This window comes from Antechinus flavipes, chromosome 3 (assembly GCF_016432865.1).
Source record: "Antechinus flavipes isolate AdamAnt ecotype Samford, QLD, Australia chromosome 3, AdamAnt_v2, whole genome shotgun sequence".
Classification (NCBI taxonomy): domain Eukaryota; kingdom Metazoa; phylum Chordata; class Mammalia; order Dasyuromorphia; family Dasyuridae; genus Antechinus; species Antechinus flavipes.
This window is the reverse complement of record NC_067400.1, coordinates 381,073,663-381,093,770: the sequence shown is the minus strand read 5'-3', so window position 1 is coordinate 381,093,770 and position 20,108 is coordinate 381,073,663. Positions and strand designations below refer to the sequence as shown.

Genomic DNA, 20,108 nt, shown 5'->3' with positions numbered 1-20,108 from the left:
TCAGGACCCTTCCTCCTCCCCTAAAAGACAACTTTCAGCTCCAGTTAGAGGGAAAGCATATGGGACATCAAGGTGAGTCATGATGAAGCATACTATCCACCTTCTAAGAGAGAGATGACATTCTCAATCTCATGCAAATTGAGACATTTTGGGGGGACATGGCCAATGTGGGAATCTCTTATGCTTGACTATATAGGTTTGTAAAAGGCATTACATTTTTGTAATAGGAATTATATTTTTCTTGTTTTCTCAATGGAGAGGTGGGAGGGAAAGAATATGGATTCTGACATAAAAGAAAATTGAAATCCAAAAAAGAAGTAGGTGGGACCCTCCTTACTTTCCACAATGGCTACAAGCCAGGCAATGGATCAAATGCTTGAGAACATCACAGTTAAATCTTAGTCTCTCATTCTCACTTTGGGATATTCAAACCTTTTTTATGCACACTGAGTGGTAACAGTGCGGTATAGTGGAAAGTGGACTATATTAGGAATCAAGAAGCCTGGATTCTATTGGTGACTTAGCCATTTTGAACCACCTAAATGACTTTCCACAAGTTAATTAATCTTTCTGAGTCTCAGAAATAAAATGAGGGAACCTGGAAGATGCCTAAGATCCCTTCTGGTTCTAAATGATATAATGCTATGAACCTATTCACCTCTGCTGAGCCTCAGTTTGCCACCTAAGCCATCTCTAAAAGGGGGAATTGACTTCAACAGTTTCTAAAGTGCCTTTCAATTCTATCATTTTGATCCTGTTTATATTCTACCAACTCACATTTGCAAATCAAGACGCATAAACCAGACTTCTCTACACACAATCATATTCTGTCCCAGCCTTAGCCCCACATGCACACTTTCTAACCCCTTCCACTCACATTCTTCCACCAGTCCCATTAGGGTCCTAGCCACAGCAGGGATATCAATCCTCACCCAAATGGCGAAAGTAATCCTCAAGTCCACTCCAGAAATTCTTCTCGATGAAGCTTTTCACTAGCCCCCAGGGTTGTTTTCTATAGCGCAGCTCTGTGGAGACCCTAAGAAATTAAGCCCCAAAACAAAGCTATTATTTTAGAATAGGCTTTTTCTCCTGTGAAGAAAAAACTGTCCTATGACTCAAACTAAAGCAGACCTTGCTCCAACAATTCCCCAATTCTCTCAGGGTTTATTTTATTCAAAAAAAAAAAAAAAACCGGCCTCTAGGTACAAGTAGGTTTCCCAGTTGGGAGGAAGGTATTCAGCTCTTTGAATAAGCCTGGCATCTTAGAAAACAGTCAGAGTTCAGGGCACTGAGGGCTTCCTAATGATAGGAAACAGTATGGCAAATCCCAATTACTCCTTCTTTGTTCAGAAATTGGTCCCAGGGAATTAAATAACTACCTAATAATCCCCATTTTATAGTTGAGGAAACTGACTTAAATAACTACCTAACCCATGGACACTCTTGCTCCAGGTGCATGGACATTCTTCCAATATTTAGGTTTAAGTCATTTTTTGTTCAGAATCAAAGAATGCAGCTTATCACACTCCAAGAATCCCCTTCCTCGCTTCTCAGACTTCCCTCTTTCTCACCCTCCATGCTCACACTTTTCCTGCAATGCAGGTCCCAGCATCTTCGTCCTATCCCCTTCCCTAAATCTATGCCCTTCTACCACCTTTGCCCTTCACCAGGAGAGCTTTCCCCATGACCAGAAGGGGGTTCTAGTGGAAGAAACCAATGAGAAGGTACGACGGCTGTCACCAAGTATGTGAGGCTATTATATAAAAGAATACAATAAAGAGAGTTTGCTTGACCCCAGAGTACAGGTCTCAGATCATCTGGTAGAAGCCAGAGAGATTTAGGCTTAAGCAATTAGAGTAAATCAAATGAAAAAAGGGCTCATTCGAGGGCTAGGAGGTTCCCCTTTAGTGGAATCTTTGAGCCAAAATTGGTTGGTGAGTTTTCTTGGTTATAGATACAGTGGGTGTGTATATGTGTGTGTATGTATGTAGGCGCACACACACACACACACACACACACACACACACACACACACACGTGTGTTTATGTACATATAGTCACATACTAGTAGGTCCTTCCCAACTGATAATCTTCTGTGAAGAACTTAACATAATCATTCAGTAAGCATTAACTAAATGCCTACTCCTACTCTGTACAAAATACTGTTAGAAACTAAGAGAGCTACCACACACACACACATATATATACACATACAAACAATCACATACTCATAAGATGAGATAGCTTCTGAGGTCCCTCCCAACTCTGATATCTTTCTGTGAAGAACTTAACATAATCATTCAGCAAGCATCAATTAAGTGCCTACTCTGTACAAAGTACTATGTTAGAAATTAAAGGAGTTACTACAAAATCCAAGACATGATCTCAATCCTCTAGGAACTCACTGTCTAATGAGGAAGATAAGACACATACGTAAGTAACACAATATAATGCATTCATTAAGATGAAGTAGAGTGCTTGTATGTGAAAGGCCACAAGAAGCTTTGGAAATGGTGTGTTTCAGTTGATTTTGATAGACATTTCTGGCTGTTCCAACCCATTTCTCCATAACCTCAGACTCTGATGCTTCTTTTTCCTTTTCCACCATGGTATTCTTCCCTGTCATCTTCCATCTTTGGGTTTTCTCCCCTTTCTGAGCTAAATATCTTATATCCTTCCTCCCAACATCTTCTACAACTTTATAAACTATAGACTTCAGCTGCTTCAGAGCAACTTTTAGCCTATAATATCATAAGCATCCTGGAAGCTGCATTAAGACTAACAAAAGTCAAAGGCTGAAGCAACATCTAATCCCATTTCATTTCCAACAACCAGTGGGAAAAGTCCTGAAAATGGAGTCAAGCCATGGGCTGTTACTTAATACTTGTGTGACTTTGGGTCACTTTTGCTGAACTTTCCCCTCACTTTTAAGATGAGGGAAACGCATTAGATGACCTCTAGTGGGCTCCACAATTATGATCTCATTGAACCAGATGGGTGTGCTCTGTTTCAGGGTCTCCTCGAAGAGCTTCCTGCTGGCCCACCCACACCTCTGGGATGTCAATACCTGAGTCGGCTCTTGTTTCGAGCCACACGGGTGAGTGTGTAGCGGTTGATGGTATAGAAGTAGTCATGGTATGGCACATCGTGGGTGAGCACCTCAGCATCTATCACGTAGCATTCGCTCTCCTGGCAGGCCTTGTACATGGTCTATGAAGTGAGAAGGGAGCCATGGGGCAGGACAAAAGGAGACCAGGTTGGTTCCCCTACCCCCGCTTCCCAAAGAAACACTGGGGTCTGAGATTCTGCCCTCACTTCTTGGCCCTTGAGGGACTCCTGATTTTTTTCCCTTTTATGCTTTATTTACCTGAGTCTCTGTAACAGTGGCAGTTTTGGGAGCCAGAGGGTTGGTGAGGGTGATGGTGTAGAGAATCACTCGACTCTGGTTTCCATTGTCCTCCTTTTTCCATGGATGAAAAATGATATCTAGTAGTAGTGAGGGGGTGAGGGATGAGGGAGAGGGAAAAAAGAGGAAGCCTGATTTGAATTTTACTTCCAAGGGAACTGTTCTCAGCTTCTGGGAGTGGACAACTAGTCCCTCAGGAAAGGCCAATGGGAACTTGAGGATGAGGGGAGGGACAGTGGAGAGAGGGGCAGGAAAAAAGGAAGGAGGGCTGAGTGGATGGGTGGGAGGCAGGACGAGTAGAAGGAGAATGGGGCTTATTGTAGTGCTGCCGAAATTCAGCACAGAGCTCAGGAATTCCAACGGGGCAGGGGCAGAGGTCTTGGGGCCACCTACGAGGCTTCTGGCAACACTGGAGTTACTGTTAGGAAGGTCTGGGTTCTCCTGGGAAAAAGTCCTTCTTTCTCATCCACCACGACTCTTCAGTACCCTGTGAATGCCTTCCCGCTAGCAGAGGAGCAGACTGAGACATTATGCTCACTACACAATGAACTGGATTGCATGTACAAAGGGCAGGGTGTTGTCTGCCTATGCTAAGTCTAGAGCACAAGGTGTGAGACTGCCAGAACAGAGTTCCAAGGGAAGGGCCATTGGAGACTCCAAAACTGGAGTTCCCAACTGTGATTCTGGTGGAAGAAGGGGAGAGATACATTCTTATATGTTGGGTTGAGAAGGCGTACAAAGTAGAAAGAGCAAGGATAAAAGCAAGGAAGTGATATAAGGGAAGGAAAGAAAAGAGAGAGGTTATGAGGGAGATGGGAGAAGGAAATTTAGAAGATGAAAACAGGGGAAAGGAAAGAGAAGATAAAGGGGGAGAGGAAGAGGGGAGTCAAAAAAGAAGGGACCCAGGGAAGAGAAGCTGGTTAGAAGACAGAAGAGAAAGAATTGAGAAGAAAAGGAAGGGAATGCACAGAGGAAGTAAAAGAAAACAAGGAAGAGCCAGTGAGGAAGAAAAAAGAGACTCATATGAAACGAACCAGAGAAGCGACGCTGCTCCATGAAATCCCTCTGAAAGGGAGAGTCCGTGAAGAGCAGGTCATACAGTTTGTCAACACTGAAGTTAAAAACCTCATTCACATACTGCCGGCCACTCAAATCTTCATAGAAAGCTTGGACTTCTCCTGCAGGGAAGACAGCATAAAAAGAAGCTGCAGATGAGCACCAGCTTATCTCCAAAATAATTATTTTTGTATTGGAATCAGTATGCTAGGCAAGGTTCTAGATGAAGGCCTGTCTGCTGAACAGGGGACAGTAGTGGGACACTTGGAACAGGTTTTCAGTTGTGTAGTTCACAAATTAGTTCATTCACAGTTAAATAATAGAGAGCTGATTACATTCACTAGTCATTAACCAACAATCAATTAGCCAATGGGGAGGCACCAGTTAATGATTAATTAATGAATTTGGCTTCTATGAACTGGAAATGCAGAATCTTTTGTACTCAGATGACTTGAGGCTATCATTGTGGGAAGGTCCAGCAAGAGGCTATCTCCTCAGTAAATCTCAAGTGAAGGAATCATCAGGTTCACAGAACCCTAATAGTTTCCTCATCAGTCTGCCAAGGCACCACACTAATACGCCAACCAAGTCTGAACTTCCTACCATTAATGATCGGTGACTTAAGACAGCAAATGGAAGGAGGAGGCAATAACTCTAAAAGTCTCCAATCAAAATGTACTTTTAACCAAGGAATAATAGCCCTGGCCCATTAATATACTAGCAAATACTTGACTACCACTCCAATCCTGTGGGGATGCAAGTTTCCATGGGAGGAGTATAGTGATAACCCTTGGCTGGTAGATAAAGCATAAAACTGTAGGAAAACTAGCCCTAGAATGATGCAGTAGTCAGCATGAATACCAAAGCAAGGAGACAGGTTTGGGGAGGGAAGAGGACTCACTTCAGTTCAATTTCCCTTACTTAACCATATTGCCTACATCTGGTTCTACAATGAGCAGAGAGATAAACTCAAGAATCTAATTAGGGATATCATTTCAGCCTCCCCCATTAGCAATGAAGAAAAACAAGTCCTTGTCTAAGCTGCTACCTTCATCATGGGTGTCTGATGAATCACTGAGCTCAGTAGGAAGATCCTCATTATCATTAAAATCCAAAGAGGGTGAGTTCACTGGAGCAAGGATCTCGATCTTCTCCCCAATAATGTTGTCAATTGTGAGCTCCTTCTCCAGGGGGCCATCCCCTTCTACCCCTTCTTCTTCCAGGGGCAATCCATCAAACTGTGGCAAAGACAGAGGGGTTACATTCTTCCATGACCAAAGATGCTGTGACTCAGGAAGAAAGGTTGAGTAATCATTCAAGCAATAAAATGCTATCATTTCTAGAGTGGTCACCACTCAAAAGATTCAGAGTCATAACTGCAAACATTCCCAATAAGATCAGGAGTGAAACAAGGTTGCCCACTATCACCATTGCTATTAAATATTGTATTAGAAATGCTAGCTTTGGCAATAAGAGTTGAGAAAGAGATTAAAAGAATAAGATAGGCAATGAGGAAACCAAATTATCACTCTTTGCTGATGATATGATAGTATACTTAGAGAACCCCAGAAACTCTACTAAAAAGTTATTAGAAACAATCCACACCTTCAGCAAAGTTTCAGGATACAAAATAAACCCACATAAGTCATCAGCATTCTTGTATATCACTAACAAAATCCAACAGTTAGAGTTAAAAAAAGAAATTCCATTTAAAGTAACTACTGATTGTATAAAATATTTAGGAATCTATCTGCCAAGGGAAAATCAGAAACTTTATGAGCAAAACTACAAAACACTTTCCACACAAATTAAGTCTGATCTAACCAACTGGAAAAATATTAAATGCTCTTGGATTGGGCGAGCAAATATAATAAAGATGACAATACTACCCAAACTAATCTATTTAATTAGCACTATTCCAATCAAGACTCCCAAAAAACTACTTTGATGACCTAGAAAAAATAACAACAAAGTTCATATGGAAAAACAAAAGGTCAAGAATTTCAAGGGAATTAATGAAAAAAAAAATTAAATGAAGGTGGCCTAGCTGTACCAGATCTAAAATTATATTATAAAGGAGCAGTTACTAAAACTATCTGGTATTGGCTAAGAAATAGACTAGTTGATCAGTGGAACAGGTTAGGTTCAAAGGACAAAACAGCCAATAACTTTAATAATATAGTATTTGACAAACCCACAGACCCCAGTTTTTGGGATAAGAATGCATTATTTGACAAAAATTGCTGGGAAAATTGGAAATTAGTATGGCAGAAACTAGGCATTGACCCACACTTAACACCGTACACCAAGATAAGGTCAAAATGGGTTCATGACCTAGGCATAAAGAATGAAACTATAAATAAATTGGAAGAGCATAGGATAGTTTATTTCTCAAACCTGTGGAAGAGGGCGGAATTTATGACCAAAGAAGAACTAGAGATCACTACTGATCACAAAAAAATAGAAAATTTTGATTATATCAAATTGAAAAATTTTTGTACAAACAAAACAAATGCAGACAAGATTAGAAGGAAAACAATAAAGTGGGAAAACATTTTTACAGTCAAAGGTTCTGATAAAGGCCTCATTTCCAAAATATATAGAGAATTGACTCTAATTTATAAGAAATCAAGCCATTCTCCAATTGATAAATGGTCAAAGGATATGAACAGACAATTCTCAGATGAAGAAATTGAAACTATTTATAGACACATGAAAAGATGCTCCAAATCATTTTTAATCAGAGAAATGCAAATTAAGACAACTCTGAGATACCACTACACATCTGTCAGATTGGCTAGAGTGACAGGGAAAGATAATGTGGAATGTTGGAGGGGATGTGGAAAAACAGGGACACTGATACATTGTTGGTGGAATTGTGAACACATCCCGCCATTCTGGAGAGCAATTTGGAACTATGCTCAAAAAGTTATCAAACTGTGCATACCCTTTGATCCAGCAGTGTTACTACTGGGCTTATACCCCAAAGAGATACTAAAGAAGGGAAAGGGACCTGTATGTGCCAAAATGTTTGTGGCAGTCCTGTTTGTAGTGGCTAGAAACTGGAAAATGAATGGATGTCCATCAATTGGAGAATGGTTGGGTAAATTGTGGTATATGAACATTATGGAATATTATTGTTCTGTAAGGAATGACCAGCAGGATGAATACAGAGAGGACTGGCGAGACTTACATGAACTGATGCTGAGTGAAATGAGCAGAACCAGGAGATCATTATATACCTCAACAACGATACAGTTTGAGGATGTATTCTGATGGAAAGGGATCTCTTCGATAAAGAGAGCTAATTCAGTTTCAATTGATCAAGAATGGACAGAAGCAGCTACACCCAAAGAAAGAACACTGGGAAATGAATATAAACTGCTTGCATTTTGTTTTTCTTCCCGGGTTATTTATACCTTCTGAATCCAATTCTCCCTGTGCAACAAGAGAACTGTTCGGTTCTGCACACATATGTTGTATCTAGGATATACTGTAACTTATTCAACATGTAAAGGACTGCTTGCCATCTGGGGGAGGGGGTGGAGGGAGGGAGGGGAAAAATCAGAACAGAAGTGAGTGCAAGGGATAATGTTGTAAAAAATTACCCTGGCATGGGTTCTGTCAATAAAAAGTTATTAAAAAAAAAAAGACTCAAAGTCATACTGGGTGCATTCATCCATATACAGATCTGCTACATGCTTGCTGTGAGAACTAGGGTTCCTTCTCTGTGCACAGAGTATTATGGTTCGAATAATGTCAAGGGCCTCCTGGGAGGCTTATAAGGTGGTTATTTCACTTTAAGCCTGATCTAAAAGATGGCATCCTTAGCTAGGTTCAATATCTCCCATTAGGGAGTCTAAGGACATATAGTCTAGTCTTAACTCAAAGAAGAAGCTCTCTCCTAGGGTTCCATTATATACCCCTATAATATTCATATAACTGGACACAGCAATGCCACTTTGCCACTAAATAGCACTTCTATTCCAAGAAATTCCCAGGTTTCTTCTAGTGTTATTATTATATTTGTTCTAACACTCTTGTGAGAAAATAGGAACAGATGGAGAGAAGAGACTTAGAGAAGAATGACAGGGAGACACAAACCCAGATGTCATTGCTTCTAAGAGCTCTGAATGATCTTTAAGCCCACTTTCTCTTGTTTTCTTTCCTTAGTGAAGCCCCCAAATTCTAAAACCTTACAATATATTCCTCGATTCTTCCCAGGACTTTGCTTCCTCAGCTAGGCCACAAAGATCTTGAAGAACAGAACTGGAAATATTTCCTTTCCCTTTTTGTTCTAAGAGGGGTCAGGGACCAGAGCTACATATAAATTGAGTAATGGCCTTAGCTGCTCAATGCCAACCTCCTCAAAAGCATAAAATTGTGCAACTCCTGAGTGCCTAGGGTGGAAACCCTGGGCAATAAATACTCTCCAAGTTGGGAAAGGCAAGAGCTGGGCTCAAGGGAGAAGTGAAGTAGGGCAGCAGAAAGAAAGTCATTATGGAAAGCATTTGAAAATGGTTTTCATCTGCTTAGAACCCATATAAATGGAACTTTCTGGGAAATGTCTGGATCTCCATTCCACTACTCTTCCTCCAGCTCTGAGTCACTTCATAAGCCTTACTGACTCTTCTATTTGATTTGATCTATTCTTCTCAAAGGAACAGATTATATTTATGCCCTATCTTGAATTTCAGGTGCTTAGTGCCTGATACTGCTATTGACCTGAGGTGAATCAATAAATACTTACTCAGTGACCAAGTCATCTCTGGAAGAGATCTTATCGTTCAGGAAATTCCTCCCTGAATTAACTGACATAAATCACAAATACTCTCACCCAGGGATGCGCTGGCTCACCAGAGCAGATTGTTGAATTTTCAGCATGAGCATTATTAACTCTTCAGAAATCAGCAAAGGCTAAAAATCAGGGCTTTATTTATTGTTTTATTGATTGTCTAGACTTAATTAAGAGATAAATGTTAATAAAATAGATTTAACTTTAAAATGTGCTATGTTGTACTTTTTTTTTTTTTTTTTTTGAAATCCAGTTGTTAAACATTTACCAGCATATCACTGCCCTTACTCCGACTTACTTTCCCAGGTCAATTACCTCTAATGAGGCTGATTCGGCGAGGCTAGGGAAAAAAGGGCTACTAAATCAGGCGCGGAGCAAGGGTCACAATCCATACCGAAACAGGGGCTTCGCTGCTCCCGGTGGAGGTCAGCGTGCTGTTGGTGATAGACTTCTTCGGCAGCTGTGGGCTGGCATCTGGCTTAGTCTCTATGCTGCTTTTGGAGGAGCTGTCATTCACCTCATTCTCTTCTACCGGGAGCTCCTCACAGTAGCTGAAGGGGAGCAGAGCCAAAGAAGAGGACAATCAATGCCCACTAAGGCAGACTCCCTCCCTTCCACCTACCCAGAAGGCAGAAGCCGAGAGCTGAGCTAGACCATTCCAAATGTCCCTTAATTCTATCACCTGCCTTAAAACTAGGGAAACTTGACAATGAACTCTTTTTCGAATGTCCATTTCTACCTCTCGGTCCATGTCCAAATATACTTTTTCACCTCTGGGATATCTTTCCTGAACGATATATCACATATTCTCCTACGTCTCTAACCTAGAATATTCTCCTTTCTCCTCTTTAAAATGGGCCCAAGGGCATTTTAAATTTAAAATTTCTGGTTGGAAATGAATATCACCTGATAGTACTCCTTTTCACTGGCTTTATTACCAAATTCTCTGATAATTTTTACTATTTCACTTCCCCCAGTGGGATCAGCATCCCCAATAATAACTCACATTTCTATAACAATTTTTCAAAGTAAGACATTCACACTAAACCACTGTCAGGTTATGGAAGAATTTTTATTCCCATTTTACAGATGCAGAAAACTAAATAAGTTAAATGATTGCCTAAGGTGACACAGTAGAATTGAGATTAGTTTTTCTGAATTTAAGTCTTTCCATTATACTATTCTTTCTCTTTTGTATTAAATCAATTTGTGCTTTCTGGAATGTTCCTTCTTCAAAGACCTGTGATTGCATTCATCTGGGTACTCCTTCCACCACTGCAAATCACAACACCTCCATGTTAGTAGGTAACCTTTGAATTGTGGTTGAAAACATTCATCAACCTGGCTTACTTTCTAGTAATATGCCTCTCCAAATTTAGCAAAGTTAGTCCTTGGAGACAGATCTCCAGAGTCTATTGATGGTCCCTTATTCAAAGACATTACAGTTTAGTAAAACTGTTGATTTGAAGCCTGTGTTTGGACTGATGTAGCCTTCAAGCATTCAGGATCAATTCCATGCCATGATGATGCACTGGAGTGCGATTTTAATGGAGGTATATAGTCCTAAATTATTTTAATGTCTATGTCCTAGTTAACTCAATGGATCTATAGATCCCTGAGGGTATGGAAATCCCTTCTCTTGGCCTGAAATTCTAGTCCAACCTCATTTTCCATGCCTTTAGGCACCACTGCAAGGAGAGAAAAAACACAGAGAAAAGAACCCCAAACTGCCATCACTCACCCCATTGTGTTGAAGTCATCATCTGGAGGTACATAATCCTCATCATCACTAGTCAGGCCCAATTCGTTTCCGTAACACTGATGGACGAAGTGCCACAGCTCCTTGGGACATAGGGGCTAGATGGGAGAAAATAGAAGCTTTTCACCCTTCTTCAGACTTGCTCTTTTTTATGGAGAGGGAAAAGTCTGACTGCTCATCACCAAACCCAAGAAGAGTTATGATCTTGTTAGCCAAGAAAAGGATTTTTTGACAGACAATTGTTCTCTGGCAATATCTCTGCTTCCTCCCAAAGATTTTTGTTTGTTTTTTTTTTTTCTTTTTACTTCTACTACAAATGATCTTTCATTCCCTACAATGAGTATGGAGGAAGGGACTAATTTGACTATTTTGGAGATGCTAGTCACACACACAATTATACCCCAATATTGAAGGACATTTAAAAAAGTAATACTGAGACTACAAAGAAATTTGGTTATCAAATTTGACTTAGAAAAAAGCACAAATAGCTTGCTAATCAAATATGAAGGCACCAGGAAGCTGGGAAGGGCAGTTAATATGTTGGGATGAGAAAAGCATAATCTAAAAACAGATTGACAATAGGCTAGAATTAGATACCTGATCTAGTAAGGTAAATGCTAAATTTCATATAGATTAAAAGAAGCAAAAAGCAGACAGAATGGTAGAGAAAAGAGTTCAAGTGAAAAAGCCCTGAAGGTTTCAGAGGTCCAAAAGCTCAATCAGGCAATCAGTTAATATAAAGAAAGGGACAGAGTTAAGAATATAGGGAGTGCCAGTCCTAATTGTACTCTGATCATGATGCTTGTGGAAGCTGTATGAAATCCTTGTCCTTATTATTATAAAGGAGATATGTGCTCAGATATTGCTTTAGGTAAAGCAGGGTTTTTTTTTTTCAACTCTATGACTCCATGAAATCAGAAGTTAATAGGTTAAAAAAAAATTTAAAGCTCTGAGTTGAAAAAAGACCTGAGAACAAATCTGGCTAAATCTCCCCCTCAGGAAAAAATCCCTTTTATAATATCCTTGGCAAATGGTCATGTCAGCCTCTGTCTTCCGGGAACACCTTCAGGAATGAGTTACCTACCAAATGAACAAAACCATTTTATTGCTAGACAGATCTAGCAATGAAGACATTCATTCCTTATAATGAGCTGGAACCTTCTTCCTTAGAACTCCCATCCATTGGTCTTTATTGTGCTCTCTGGGGGCCACCACAAGATGGATTTAATAGGAATACAGTAGTCTTTGGCTCCTTGCCCATTGCTGTTTTAGCTTAGTTCTCATGGGGTTTAATATCTCTGCTAGAGAAAGGAAAATTGGGCTGGAACAGGGTGGGTGGGTAATCGAGAAGGATTCTGAGTGGGCTGCTTCAAGGCAGATAATAAAAACTGTAGCTAACATTTATAGAACACTTTACATACGTTATTTCATTTGACCAAATGTTTATGTACTTGCAAGTAGGAGTTTGGGAAAGTAAAAGAAGGTAGTGGGGAAAGGCAGAAGGTAAAGAAGGAAGGCAGGGCTATAAATTAAATCTAGAATCAAACCAAAAGTATTTTTGTTTGTTTTATCTTTAAGAGTGTGTGGAGACATTAGCCCACTCTTAGACCTCCCTCTATTCCTTGAGCATGGTCATTTCTACAAACAGAGAGAAGCTAGTGGTTTGCAATGACAGGAATATTAATTTTTCCTACCTCTGTGTACCGACTGGAATGTTAGGGAGGGCCAACAAACTACTTCTGAGAATAGGGGAGTGAGGCAAAAGGAAATGCCTTGCCCATGTCTGACATGCTCTTAAGGAGGCCCCACACAAAGTGGGAGGGATGTATCTACTATTTGTTCCCCTCTTCCCCTTATCCTCAGCTTTCTTTCACATATACCACACACCTCTCTGGGATGTCTCATTTCTTTCTATTTGTTTGTCTCTTTAGTTCTTAATCCATCTCTACCCCTACTTTTCCTAATCAAATTCAATTACTGATATATACCGTAAAGTCTAAGGTTCAGACTATATAGGGAAGACAGGAAGAAAATAATTTTGCACAAAACCATGATCAACACTTCAGAAATTAAGCCACATGGAAGGTGAAATAGGTGCCCCAGACATGGAGAAACAAAGCCCTATGGAAGAGGGGGAGGAATTTTAGAATGCCAGGCTACTATTGCTAGGAAAGTCAACCTTGGAAGAGGGAACAGGGCATGGTTGGGTAAGGGCACTGGAAGTAGGGAAGGAAGGAAATTAGCTATTTTACAGCTTCCTATTTTAACTAGACTCTGGCTAACTATAAGCTAAGCTAAACTCTTTGATCTTTTGAAGAAGTACAAGTGATATCAATGCCCTCTAAATTTCAAAGGCTTGGGCCAAAGCCAAGTCCTGCCCTTCACCCCTACTGATGGATCTGACTTAACTAATCCATGAATCAGAGTTCTATTTGGGGTTCTTTTGTGAAGGCATTTATTAACTCCCAGGAGATCCTGCTTTTTGAGACTTCTTTGGACCTCCTTATAATTTTCTCCAAAGGAAAAACAGCATTGGTAAATATTCTTATGCTTCAAGATCAAGTCTGCCTCACACTCACAAATCATCAGGACCCTCAACCTCTCTGATTAGGCTTTAGCTAGAGAGCAGAACCTCACTCCAGGACCTCTATTTTTAAAGAGGTTCCACACAGTTTTTCCCCTCTTCTCCAAAAGCGGGCCGAGGCTGCTTTTGTAATTCTCCGGAACTCTCCCACCTCTCCTCCCCCCTCACATCCCCAGCTGAGTCCTTCCTGTGATATCTTCCCCTTCTTTCAGATTTCTTGAGGGCAAAGCTGTTTTTTATTATTTGTATCCCCAGCATTTAGTATAGCGCCAGGCACAAGTTGTTTAATGAGAGAATACATACATACATACATACATACACACACATATATATAAATATGTGTGTGTGTGTAAAATGTTTTGAAAACCTTAAATCACTGTATAAATGGCAGTTATTATTATTAAAGTTATTTGGGAAGGTCTTATTATCTTGCTGAACTGAGCATTCTATGAGAAAGGCAATATCTCAAATTATCTTTGCATGTTTTTCCCCATGTAAACTCTATGCTTCAAACACAGTATATGTTTAACAGATGTTTGTTGAATTCTTAATATACTTGTTTGTTTCGTTTGCATATTTCCTTTGGCCTTTTCCATGGACAGGTAAGTGTCTGTCTTTATCATGAGACTAAAACTTCTTCTAAACTAACTTCTAAAAACTAGAGTTCTTTTTTATCTTTGACTCCCCCACCTCTTTCCCCAAGCTGGAATCAGGACAGATCCCTATAGCCACTGAAATCTTAACTCCGGGCAATGACTGACTTAAGACGCCTATGGTATATATCCAGACCCCTGTTTTAAGGAAAGCATCCAAACCAGTCATGTCTGCATTCTTCTCCAGATTCTGCTCATCACTCTCTAGACTTTCTCTACCCCTACAGAGCAACTTCCTTACCCTGAAGGGGTTCACTCCATTCCTGATCTTCTCCAGGACAATCCACTGCTCTCTCTGATTGGCAGTTCTTCCCAGAATTTCCATTTAAGGAAAGAGCCCCGACCAGCCTCATCTTCTTTTCTCTCTGTGCTGCACTCATGTCTCTCTAAACTTCCTCTATCACATCTTTCCTCACACCTCCACTTCTCCCTCTTTTCAGCTTCCTTTTTTGTGTTCCTTGAGGGCAAGAAGTATCTTTCCAATGTTTAGCTCAGTGCTTGGCAATAATAAGCCATTAATAAATACCAATTTGATTTGACTTCTTCCTCCTTCAGAATTTGAGGGATGGTACTTTCAAGATTCATTTAAATTCTTCCAGCAACTGCTTAATAACCAATTTCCTATTCCCAGCTTTGAGGCTTCTTAGAGCAACAGGGGAAACATATATTCAGGACGAGACAAAAGCAGTCAGAGTTGATTCTGGGAGAATAAGAACTGATATTTTTACGAGGTTTTTAAGGTTTGAAAAAGCTTTTGAATGTATTACCTCATTTGATGCTTAAAATCTTCAAGGTAGGTATATTCCTTTGTTCTGCCTCCTAATTTTATAGACGAGCCTTGGAGAAATTAGTGGTCAAGGTCATACAGCTAATTAAATATTAAAGATGGGGTTTGAACCCAGGTCTCTTCTGCCACATTCTAGTATTCTCAAAGAACCTAGATGCTTAGAGTGAGAAAGGGCCTTGAAGTACATCTCTTTAAATCTCTTTGACCCAAGAAGGAATTCTCCCAGTAACATCCTAGAGAGCCTCTGCTTGAACACCTGAGCTCACTCCCATGGAAGAAAGCAAAAACCAAAGCTACTGAACTGCTGGACTGCTCTCAAGAGTAGCCGGGACCTATTTCCATTTATTAGTCCTTCCTAGTTCTTTTCTCTGGGGCCTTGGAGCATTAAATCAGAATGTGGTGGTCTTTAGCTCCCTGCCCACTACAGCTTTGATTCGCTTCTCAAAGGACTTCTTATGTCCAGGAAAAGTGGGTAAGTATCTTGCCCATGTTTCATGACTAGAAAGTGTTAGTCATCAGATTCTTCTCGACTCTGAGTCCAGTATTTTTATTACAGAATGTTCTCTCTTGGCCAGAATCATAACAGATCCTCTTTCCATGGGCCTCTGATGATAATGAAGCGGATGACAGATGAAGTTTATAGTACTCTGCCATTTACACAGTGGGTAGAGTGCTGAGCCTAGAGTCAGGAAGACTCAACAACCTGAGTTCAAATATGGCTGCAGACACTTCCTAGCTATATGCAAGTCATTGAACCCTGTTTACATTAGGGAAAACAAGCTGGAGAAGCAAATGACCAACCACTTCAGTATTTCTGCCAAAAAATCTTCAAATGGGGTCACAAAGGTCAGATTGAATGAATACCACTATTTCCAAAGCATTTAAATAGGTGCATGGGATTTTTAGGACAATCCTTTTAGGCAAAACAAATGCTTTGTTTTTTGCTTTGGTTTTTACTAGACCCAATTTTTCATCTTCTTAGGGAACTCTTGGTGAAAAACTTCCTTTACCAATGCAGATCACCACCTTCTAAGCAAGTATAAAATCTGGGAGTTTCCTGGGACACTAAAAGTGACTTGTCCAGGGTCACACAGTCAGTATGGGTCAGAGGTGGGTCTGGAACTCAGATGTTCTTAACTCCAAAGCCAATTCTCTAAAGGCAAAGTATTATAAAGACAAAATAAAAAGAATAAAAAGGCACTCTAAGAAGGGGGGATATGCTTACCTTCTCTAGGAGGGCATTCTGCCACAGCCGGAACATCATCATGTATGTCCTATCTCGGGCCCCGAAGGATGTAAAAAAGTGCTGGCAAGAGAGAGAGAAAAAGAAAAGACAGGCCTGTTCAGAAAAATTGGGTAATAGTAAAACAACCACTTGGCTCTTCTACCTCTAGAAGTTCTTTCTATTTGTCAGAAGCTAAGCACCACTAACTCTTAATTTGAATGAATGAATGATAAGCTACTTATCAAGTATCTACTGTCTGCCAGACTAAAGTGCCAAGGATACAAGCATAAGCTAGAGACAATATAATGTTCTCTCCTTCTTGAAGTTATTTTGCACATGTCATATTGCTCACTGTACCACACTCCCTTCTGTTCCCCAAACTACAATATAAATTCCTTGTGTTTTACTGCTGTCTTTACATCCTTTGAAAAATAGCACAGGGCCTTACACCTAATAGTTGCTTAATAACTGTATGTTGGATTGTATTATCCAACTGCATTATTGCTGGGCCACAATATTACATACACATGTATTTTAGAGGGGAGTGTTAAGGGATGGGAATGTGACAAAAAACAACAGTTAAAAGCTGGAAAACCAAGAATGGCACATCTCTATTATAAGTCAACCTTCCTTTCCTCCCAAACTTTCCATAGTCATCCACCAAAAACAACTACCTAGAATATGATTTTCTTTTACTCTCAATACTATTATTCCACTTCTGATTAGGGAGAACAAAAGGGTAAAATGGCAACCTAAAGGAGGAAAACCTGAGCCTCTATCCTCTATTATATAATGAAGAGCTCTGAACCCGGGAAGCTTTGGGCCTTTCTACCTTCCTTAGCAGGCTTAATCCCATTAATCTTCCTGGTCTAGTTAAAGGTCAGTGATCATAGCAAGCTTTTCAAAGACCTAAGATGACTGAACATTGATGTAAACATTGAGTTTGTCCTGGAGAAGGGAAAGGAATACCTGGGCAGGCAGGACCAATCCCTGCGATTTTAATTGACTTTACCCAAGAGCTCTCTGCCTACCCAACCCCCCAGCCAATTGGCTTAGGCTCGTCTGCCTCCTGCTCCTGCCTCCAGGCTGTCACAGTGTTCTTCCTCTAGTCCCATTATAGTAACACTAGAAACATGCACATCGATGCAGAGGTGGGGAGAGAGGTAACAGAGGGAGAATTTGAATCAGGTGGGTAAAAAGGGCTCCTGGAATGGTATAACTTTACCTTTTCAGTGTCTGTGCAAACTTGGATTGCATTGGGAATGAGTCGGGCTGTTTTTTCTTTAGTCATGGAGCAGATGTCTTTCAATCGCACTGTTAGCTGGGGTACCCAACAAGATGGGAGAAGGAACAAGAAGGAAAAAAGGACATAAAATTACAGTTTGGCAGAGATTGTCCAATAGCACTAAGAAAGACTGACCGAGATCATCAACCACACACATCAAGATCTGGAACTCAGGTAAGTCAACCCTCTCAATTTAAAGATAAGCAAACAGAATTTGGTCCATAATAATTAATATAACTAATTGCTGGCACATCAGGAACCAGAACTCAAACCTCCTGCCTCCACTTCCAATTTGCTTTCCATGTTCTCAATTGTCTTCCATATTTTCATAGGTCCCATCTACACTTTTCCATGTACCTCCACATCCTTGTCTCTTATGCACAATGTTCCCTCCCATATTCAACAGAAATGGAAGTGGATCAAATAAAGAAAACTCAATTTTCTTGAAGCCTGTGCTTTTCATATAGTTATATTAAGGCCCAGGACAGAGCATGAAGTTAGTACAGGAACCAAGGCAGAAAGGTATTGCCATAGCTCTTCCAAAGCGGAATGGAGCCTCAAGCATTTACCAGAGTTTCCCAGCGGAAGATGTTGCTGTAGAAACAGATCCAATTTTCGGAGAGGTAGAGTCGGCCCTGGAGGAGAATGTCTCTTTGGAGCGCACATGAGTAATCTAGAGCAGGAGAGAGAAGAAAGGAAGTCAAAGGCAGGAAGCATCCCCAGCCAACAGCCGCCAAGTCAGTGCAGTTAGGATGCACCACCCCATCCACAAGGGACCCTAATTAGCTCTGAGAAACTAAAGACCCAGGTCTAAAAGGGAACCTCCCTCTTGACCAGGAACAAGAGGTGCCCACACTAGTGGGCCGGAAGTTAAAGCATCTCATGCTCCAAAGATCTTAGAAAGCCATTCATGAGGCCTTCCTATCTGGAGGCAGCGTGTCAGCCATGTCAGAGAGCAGAGAGAATGCGCTGGGAGGGAAAAGGATGATTTCTAGCTCAAGGGGTTATTGATCCAGAGGCTAAAGAAGCAGAAGAATGTTCCAGGGGCAGGGGAAGCCAGAGTGCCAAAGAAGGGTGACCCATTGCTGGAGGTGATTCCCTGACACAGCTCTAACAGCTTGAGGAAATTCACACAGGATGATTAGAGAGGTTTCCCTAAAGGATTTGAAGAAGCAGTTACTTCCTGGGTTTGAAAATTCTGATTAAGTAACGCGAACTAGGAACAGTGGGATATTGATATTTGCCTCAGTCCAGGGGAACATTCTAGGGGGCAGCTGTTAGCCATTAAGTCATGAAAGCCAGAAGCAGAGAGTCAAAGTAATCTAGAAAACTGCTTTGCAAACTTTGCTCTCCAACCTCCTTACAAATTTCCCCCGCCTAAACTCCCCATCTAGACCAGGTAAAAATAATGTGACTAAAAGCATTTGCAGCTTGATAATAAATAATAAGAATAATAACAATATTTATCTAGTTAAAGTTTGTAAAGTACTGTACTAATCTCTCAGCATAGGTGTTGGGTTATCTTACCATCCCCAAAAAAGGAAGGATCTCCTCCCACCCAAAGTCCCATGGGCCACCTCAAAGTGTTAGCCCAATGTCCTGCTTTAAGAGGCAGACATGGCAGTTTAGGGTCATATTCTTTCTCTAGCAAAATAGCTGGAGTAATGGCTTCTATTTGGGGGTCACTTCTGGCTTACCAACGATGAGGCGCTCTGTGTCAGGAAGTTGCTTGAAAAGCTTTCTAAAGTCTTCATTCCGCTGTTTGTAAGTTGGGCTTAATACCTGTGTGACAAAGAACTAAGGTTAGAGGGATAAAAGGGGAAAGCACTTGGGGAGGCCAGAGGTAGAGAGTACAGGAAAGAGGGGAGGCATATTAGCAGAGAGCGGTTTCTCCTATTTTAAGAAGGAGGGAATGAAATGCTTTTATCCAACATATACAGCAAGGCCAAGTTATGCAGGAGGTTTAGTAGGGAGTAGGAGGGATGGTGGGATGGAGAGAAAGAGAGAGTGCAGTAGACTTTGCCTCCCAAGGTCATGTTGAGAAAAAGCTAACAAGGACAAGTGTACCCACATTATGCACAGCCCTGACCTGTGTGGCAAGAACAGACAGGAGGGAGGGGAAGCACCCCTCTCCAAAGCAACATGAAGCCCTAAGTTACCTTCTAAAGTTATTACAATTCTTACCCCCAACTCTAAGAATTGGACATGAATATAAAGGGAGTTCTAAAATTTAGGTGTAGGAAAGGGACAAATTCCCTGGTGCCCAACTAGTGATAGCCTTTTCCATGTAGTAATTATATCTATTAAAACAAATTTTAATTGTAAATGTTTGGAACTGTAAAAAAATGTTTCTGAGAGAGATGTGAGCAATTTCTTAAACCATTCCCCCCCCTTCAAGTTGTCTGGTTTTTAATTAGGTAGCCTATTGATCCTAAAATCCAAACCTATTTAAAAGGTGATTCATCAACAGTGACAAAGTGAATAAAGAACAGGCTTTGGAGCTTAGAAGATATGAATTCAAGTCCACTTCTGAATAATGAGCAAGTCATTTAATTTCA

At 40.7% G+C, this 20,108-nt stretch overlaps 1 protein-coding gene across 9 annotated transcripts in view; it reads right to left on the bottom strand.

Moving 5' to 3' along the window:
• GRAMD1B (GRAM domain containing 1B) overlaps positions 1 to 20,108 on the bottom strand; it is a 227,160-nt gene that overhangs the window by 14,784 nt on the left and 192,268 nt on the right. For all 9 annotated transcript variants that reach the window (XM_051985863.1, XM_051985865.1, XM_051985864.1 and 6 more), the window contains 11 exons: positions 19,248 to 19,332; positions 18,120 to 18,223; positions 17,491 to 17,586; positions 16,266 to 16,346; positions 10,999 to 11,114; positions 9,652 to 9,808; positions 5,511 to 5,700; positions 4,441 to 4,584; positions 3,368 to 3,486; positions 3,068 to 3,210; positions 933 to 1,036 (listed from right to left, as the gene is read on the bottom strand). In XM_051985863.1, coding sequence (XP_051841823.1) covers positions 933 to 1,036; positions 3,068 to 3,210; positions 3,368 to 3,486; positions 4,441 to 4,584; positions 5,511 to 5,700; positions 9,652 to 9,808; positions 10,999 to 11,114; positions 16,266 to 16,346; positions 17,491 to 17,586; positions 18,120 to 18,223; positions 19,248 to 19,332 — 1,339 coding nt within the window. The remainder of the gene's footprint in view (positions 1 to 932; positions 1,037 to 3,067; positions 3,211 to 3,367; positions 3,487 to 4,440; positions 4,585 to 5,510; positions 5,701 to 9,651; positions 9,809 to 10,998; positions 11,115 to 16,265; positions 16,347 to 17,490; positions 17,587 to 18,119; positions 18,224 to 19,247; positions 19,333 to 20,108) is intronic.